At 65.3% G+C, this 6855-nt stretch overlaps 2 protein-coding genes across 2 annotated transcripts in view; one reads left to right on the forward strand and one right to left on the reverse strand.

Moving 5' to 3' along the window:
- Positions 1-2822, forward strand: part of ZDHHC8 (zinc finger, DHHC-type containing 8) — a 6884-nt gene extending 4062 nt beyond the window's left edge. Inside the window, exons 10-11 of the mRNA XM_011959166.1 lie at positions 23-571; positions 2026-2822. Coding sequence (XP_011814556.1) covers positions 23-571; positions 2026-2197 — 721 coding nt within the window. The 3' untranslated portion in view covers positions 2198-2822. The remainder of the gene's footprint in view (positions 1-22; positions 572-2025) is intronic.
- Positions 2823-5245: 2423 nt separating this feature from the next.
- On the reverse strand, positions 5246-6567 carry LOC105524057. The gene is made up of 6 exons (XM_011959167.1): positions 6553-6567; positions 6411-6469; positions 6241-6306; positions 6016-6073; positions 5705-5754; positions 5246-5629 (listed from the first exon to the last, which is right to left on the reverse strand). Exons 1-6 carry the CDS (start codon positions 6565-6567, stop codon positions 5443-5445), a joined length of 435 nt encoding a protein of 144 aa, XP_011814557.1. The 3' UTR covers positions 5246-5442.
- Positions 6568-6855: the final 288 nt, after the last annotated feature.

Raw genomic sequence — 6855 nt, forward strand, 5'->3', positions numbered from 1 at the left:
GGCCCCTGCCCCGCAGCTTCAGCCCCGTGCTGGGCCCCAGGCCCCGGGAGCCCTCGCCTGTGCGCTACGACAACCTGTCCAGGACCATCATGGCATCCATCCAGGAGCGCAAGGACAGGGAGGAGCGTGAGCGCCTGCTGCGCTCCCAGGCCGACTCACTGTTCGGCGACTCAGGCGTCTATGACGCGCCCAGCTCCTACAGTCTGCAGCAGGCCAGTGTGCTGTCCGAGGGCCCCCGAGGTTCCACGCTGCGCTATGGCTCCAGAGACGACCTTGTGGCCGGGCCCGGCTTTGGCGGCGCCCGCAACCCTGCCCTGCAGACATCACTGTCCTCGCTGTCCAGCTCCGTGAGCCGTGCACCGCGGACGTCGTCCTCCTCCCTGCAGGCTGATCAGGCCAGCAGCAACGCCCCGGGGCCCCGGCCCAGCAGTGGCTCACATAGGTCGCCTGCACGCCAGGGCCTGCCCTCCCCGCCTGGCACTCCCCACTCACCGTCCTATGCAGGCCCCAAAGCTGTCGCCTTCATCCACACGGACCTCCCAGAGCCACCGCCCTCGCTGGCCGTGCAGAGGTGGGTGCCGGGAGGTGCGGGTGGGCTTCCTGGCACAGGGCAGCTGTCCAGCCGTCTGCAGGGCCCCTCTTGGCTGGGCACTCGTAGGTCATCCCAGGGGCCTGAGGTTTTCTCTGGGGTCGGGACAGGGAGGATGCGCCTCGCCCTGCCTTGAAGGCCCTGGCTAGCCCGTGTGGCCCAGCTCTGAGGATGTCCTGGGCACGCCCTGGGGACAGGGTATGAGAATTTGTGTCCTCATCCCGACAACTCGTTCCCCCGGAGCTGGCACAGACCCCCGGCATGTGGGAGGCCATGGGGCTCTCTCCTTGGAGCCGGTGTGATGCGGCAGCCTGGGCCTCCTTTAGGCCGTGGCTCTGGCTTCCTGGGTCACAGTGGCCCTGTCCACCTGGGGCTCTCCCTGGGTCTGCTTTGCTGCATCTCTTGGAGGCTGGGGCTGAGGACATTACCTAGCAGCACAATGTGCCACTGGGTGGCTGGTCCCTGGCCCTCCCTGTGGGACATAGTTCCAGGAAGCAGGGGTTTCCCTGCTCGTAGGTGGGGAAACTGAGGACTGGAGAAAGCAGGCTGGCTCCAGGCAACCAGCAGGTTGGTAACTGAGAAAGCGGGGTCAGCTGGCTCGCAGGCCCAGGCCCAGGTAGGAGAACTGCACACCTGCTGGGGCCAGGACCCAGGCTGCGGCGCATGGTGTCCTCATGGTGTCTGTCGCCTGGTCCAGGCCTGGAAACCTCAAGCACAGGCTCAGCTGTTTCCCGTCTGCAGATGCGGCCCCAGGGGGAGAACCCAGCCCAGCCCAGCCCAGGCCACTTGGCCACAAACGGGCTGAGGGCACAGCAGTCCATCCAGCCCTGAGCAGACAGACCTCCCCTACAGCTTTTGTGGAGTTGGGGAGGAGGCTGTCATTGGGGGTGATGAATGGGGAGCCCGAGACCTAGAAGTGGGCAGCATTGTAGCCAGGCAGGGATCGCAGCCCTGGGACAAAGGGCTCTCGCCTCGAGAGGTTTAAGTAGCAAGGGTAGAGCTGCTGTTGGTCAGCGCTGGTGGGCAGGAGGGCAGCCCCTCGTTTTCCTGAGAGAGAGCAGGAATGAGGCCAGGCAGAGTGACCAGGCTCGCAGGGCAGGACAGGGGCTCCGGTCAGTGCCCACCTGGCTGCCCCATGCTCTCTGTGGCCAGTGCTGCCTAGGAGGGACCCAGGGACCCAGGAGGGTGGTGGCAGTTGTGGTGACATCTGTCTGTCCTGTGACGGCACAGCCACTCCCCAGGCAGGCTCTGCATCTCCCGCCTGCTTTCCAGGTGAACCCTCTGAACCCAGAGGGCAGGGACTGCCTGGGGCCCCACGACCCGGCTACACTAGTCCACGTCCGCGTCGTCTCTGTCCTGCTGCCTCCTCTGTCCTCTGTCCCCATGTGTTCCTGTGTTCACCGTGTGCATGCGTGTATGTGCTTGTTTTGATGCAGGGATCACCCTCAGCTGAAGACTCCCCCAGGTAAGCTTAATGGGCAGTCCCCGGGCCTGGCCCGGCTGGGACCTGCCACTGGCCCCCCAGGGCCCTCTGCCAGCCCTACGAGGCACACGCTGGTTAAGAAGGTATCCGGCGTGGGTGGGACCACGTACGAGATCTCGGTGTGAGGACTGACTGCCACCCATCTGCTGTGGTGCCACGGGGACCAGGACCCCGCAGCGTGCTCCCCCCACCGACTTCTCTGCCCCAGGGACAGGAGGGCACCCCAACCTGGTGTGGACCCATCAGCGGGAGAGAGTGCCACGCCTCCACAGCTTGCCCCAAGCGCTCTGCCTGCCCGTCCACTCATCTGCCCATGGGGAAGTCGGCTCACTGGGCCAAGGGCCACTGGGCTGTTCTGTGTCTGTGCCCGTCCCATGGCTGGGGCAGTGAGGGGCCCCAGTCAGCCAGTCAGCCTCTTTGAGGCACCCTCTCTCAGCCAGGCTTGGCCCACTCCCATCACCCATGCACCCCAGATCATCACCGGGCCAGCCCCCAACAGCCCCCTTACGGACGGGTCCCAGAGATGGACAGAGACATCCAGAGCCCCCGCCTTCCTTCCACCACAGCCTGTGGGCTCCCGGACTGAGTGTCCCCCGCCAGGCTACTCCTGACTAACGCGTTGCCTTTCACGGACCCCGCTGGAAGCTTGTAGCTTGGCAAGGCCGATGCTTCTGCCCTGGCCTGCTCTGGGTGGTGGCGGATAGGTGGACAGACGGCCGGCCAGCCAGCTGTGGCGGGGGGCCCGGCTCCCTGTGTCCTGTGTTGCCCGGCGGGCGGGCTCGTGTCCCGTGTCTGTGTGCTGTGCTGCCGCACCGTGTCCGATGTGTCAGTGCTCCGGCCGCCGCCGTCCCTTTCATCAAAGCCTTAACCTTTGCTTCATGCTCTTGTGGGAGGCGACGGGGGGCAGGCGGGAGCAGGCACGGGGATGCTGCTGCCATGGGGCCTGTGACACCCAGAGCCCCCTCCCCAGCCCTCAGGCCCTCCCTGCCAAACTGGAGAATCCCCGCCCCAAGGCATGCCACGTCCCCAGCCCTGGCCTGGCTGCGGTGCTTGCGCCGCGGGAAAGCACACTGGGGAGGGGTCCGTGCTTCCCTTGGCGTCAGGGACCTGAGAGTAAGCACACGACAGCGTCCGCTTGTGTTGTGTCTGTTTTATGTTTTTATATCTACATCTATATAGCTATAATTTTATTAAAAAAGAAAAACTTATTTTGATTCTTTCCTTGGGCAAGGCCAGGGCTGTTGCTGCAGGACACCCAGGTTAGGGGAAGGCAGGGGCCAGGCCCCAGAAGAGGGGGTGGCTGCTGTCTGGTGTGCAGGGGTAGGTGGGTTCCTCCGGGGCATTTCTGCCGACTTGGGCCAACTCAGAGGCCTGCGAGGAGGGGGCGGCCAATGGTCTGTGACTGGGAAGTGTGAGGGTCTCTCGTCTTGGGTTTGTGTCAGTTCTGGCAGTGACAGGGTGTTTAGGGGAAAGATTTGGGTCTGCTGCTACCCACAGGGGAATCCCAGGAACCCAAGAGCTTGGCGAAATTAAGTGTGGGTACATAGGGGCCACCTGCTGGCTCAGGGCCCTGTGGGGGCTGCTGAACCTGCTGGAACTCTCCTGCCTGCCAAATCCCAGGGGCAGGGCTGAGGGGGTGTGAGGGATGCGCAGCTGTTCGGGGCTGAGACAGCCTGGGCTGGGGCTGTCCAGCGCGGGAGGCGTGCGGGCTATAGGGCCCGGAAGCTGACCTCCACCTTTCTGCTTCTCTCTCATGGACGCCGCGGCCCACAGGGGGCGGATTGGCACCTGCACCCGTGGATGGGGGCGGCGTGGCCAGCCTTGGGTGCCTCCTGGGCTGCACCTGTGCCACCTTGGCCACCCGGAGGACCGCCCACCACTGCGGGCCCCCTGGAGCCCGACCACCTGGGGCGCCCCGACGTGGGGCCATGTGCCGCATGCACTTGGCTACCTAGTCTTTTCCCCAGCCTCTCCAGGCCCTAGCAGGATGACAAGTAGGCAGCTCTGGGGCCTGGGACAGCCCAGCTGGGGACCCAGGAAGGTCAGACTGCCATGGATCCTAGGGCAGGGCTGGAGGTAAGCTGGGCTTTCTTCTCCACCAGCCACAGCTTGACAGACTCCCAGCCTGCCAGGGCCCGAGACCCTGTGTCCACATGACCTCAGGAAGTCCCTCACCTGCTGCAGGGTGTCCAGCACCCCACAGGGGGCAGCACCAGAACTGCGGGGACCAGCACAAACTTTGCTGAGCCTCCCTGTCCAACCAAGCACTTTAGACTAAGCCACTTCCTCCTCGGGGAGCCCAGGCCTCCGTGGGTTGGGCTGGGTTGGGGGGGTCTCAGGTTGCCCCCGAAGGTCTCTGCACTCCTCCTGCCCTTCCCCTGACACATGAACAGATGCCTTAACTTTGTGGAGCTGCCAGCCTGGTGAGCCACTGGCCCCTGCCTGCCACCAAGGTCCTGTAGTCATGGCCAGCTCCGCCTGGGCCCCACTGGGGCTGCCTGCACCCAGAGACGATGCTGCTGGGAGCTCAGAGGGCCCGAGGCCTAAGCCCTGTGTCCTCCAGCAGTGGTACGGCCTACAGCAGCGTGGCACTCCGGCCAGCCCTTCTCCGGCACAGGGTCCCCGTCCCTGGGTGCACCCTGGGCTGCGGCTCTGTTTCTCCCATTTGGGGATGAGAAAGCCGCAAAACTCTTCTCTGTTGTTCTTAAGGGCACCCCTGCTAATTAATTCCCCAAATAAAATTTTTGGTGTTGATCTCCACAGCTCTGTCTACCAATGTGGCCCCCTGTACCGGACAGGGCCCTGGGTTGGGGAGGTCACAGGACCTGGGCAGGGAGGGTGGTGGCCAGGAAGGGAGGGGAGTTGCATGAGGGGCATGAGGTCAGTGGATCATCATCAGGTTCAGCACTGAAAACCTGACACCTGAGGTCCCCGGGAAGGCCTGGCCCAGGGGGCAAGACCTGAGGATCCCCCGGTCCTCACTGCTGTTGCCTTTCAGTGGAGACCTTCCTAAGATGCCTTAGGGGTCAGAGCCCTGTGCAGTGGGGTTGCCTTCTGGAGGGCAGGTGGGATGTGGGGTGGGAAGCCAGCCCTGAGGCTGGGGTCTCCACCCTGACGGACCCTTGCTGCTGGGTCGCCTGGTGTCCCTCCCTCAATTTCCACAGAGACATGCTCACCGGCCACATATGTCATGACTCTATGTCCAGCCACAGGCCCAGCCCTCAGGACAGACCCCGCCTCCACCCTTCTCTGCAGCTCCTGGCAGGGACGGTGCACAGTGGTGCTATGTGCAGGGGGCCAGTGCAGCCACTGGGCATCCGGGGCAGTGCTGGTCGCCTGGCCTCCTCCCTGGGGCCGTTGGGCTTCCGGCCTAGAAGGGCAGGAAGCCGTCCACCTCGAGGCGCAGGAAGGGGTCCAGCAGGGCCCGGAGCTTCCAGACGGTGGCACGGCTCAGCAGGGGCGGCACCAGCCCCTCGAAGGGTGTGGGGTTCACCACATACACGTAGGCAGCGGTCCAGACCAGCAAGGTGCCCAGCAGCAGCCTCAGGGTCAGCAGCCTGCGGGCGGCGGTGGTCAGGGGCAGGGGCGTGCGGGGGGGCCTGGGGGCTGGTCTCTGCCGCGCAGTCACCTACCAGAGCTGGCCTGCCAGGCTCTTGGAGCTTCCCAGCTTTGGCCTCCCTTTCTGTCGGGGAGGGGCTGGATCAGAGCCCACCCCGAGGGTCCAGGCTGAGGGCAGGGATCCCTGGCTTTGGGAAACCCTCCTCAGACAGGGGTCCCCCCACCGCAACCCCGGCCCCTTCCTTCTGGACAGGCTCCTGCAGCCTCTTTTCAGATGCCCCCACCCTGGGCCACCCTCCTGGAGCCCATTTCTCCCCCTCGCCCAAGTAGGGCCCTGGGTGGGGAGGCTGGTGTCCAGACCCAGAGTGGGGCGTGGGGGGCTCACAGCCATGCTCACCATCTGCTGCTCCTTCCTGGCTCGAGTGCGGCACTGGGCCCGCTCCCTGCAGGGGCCTCACTGTCAGGACCCCATGCCCTCCACCCCCAGCCTGGCACCCACCCCCTGGCTCAGTGCTATGGAGGTGGGGAGTCAAGGATGGGTCTGCCCTGTCCTGACCAGGACCCCTTCCGAGACCTTGCTCAGCCGGCCTGGCCCCTGCCCCCACGTCACCTGAGTATCTCCAGCTGGATATCCTCCATCTGGTCCAGCACGCCCCGGATGTCCTTCTTGAGGTGTTGGGGGCCAGAGGAGGTAAGCACAGCAGGCCCCTGGCCCCACCCTCCCCGGCCTCTCGCCTGTCCGGCCCTGTCCTTCCAGGTGCTGTCCTGTGGGGACCTACCAGGAGGCCCGTGGCCTGGTTGTTCAGGGCCATGTGCATCTCAGCCACGCTGTCCCACACCTGGGGGGAGGTGGGGTCACGCCTGAGGAGCAAGACCCACTGGGTGGGCCCCCAGCACCCCTCCCCCTCAACCAGGCGGGCACCTCTGTGATGACCATCTTCTTCCTCTCAAAGCACAGGCGGATCTGCTGCAGCTCGTTCTGAGGGTGGGGCCAGGGGTGGGCTTGGGCAGCATCAGCAGGGTGGCTGGTACCTCCCTGCCGGGCCCACCGGCCTGCTGCACGAAGGTTCCTCCCCCACAGCCCCTCCCGCAGGCCCACCTGCCTGCTGCACGAAGGTTCTTCCCCACTGAACGCCCCCAGGCCCACCAGCCTGCTGCACGAAGTTTCCTCCCCCCACAGCCCCTCCCCCAGGCCCACCTGGGACTGCTGCATGAAAGCCTCTTG

The sequence above is a fragment of the Colobus angolensis genome, unplaced genomic scaffold (assembly GCF_000951035.1).
Source record: "Colobus angolensis palliatus isolate OR3802 unplaced genomic scaffold, Cang.pa_1.0 Scaffold484, whole genome shotgun sequence".
Classification (NCBI taxonomy): domain Eukaryota; kingdom Metazoa; phylum Chordata; class Mammalia; order Primates; family Cercopithecidae; genus Colobus; species Colobus angolensis.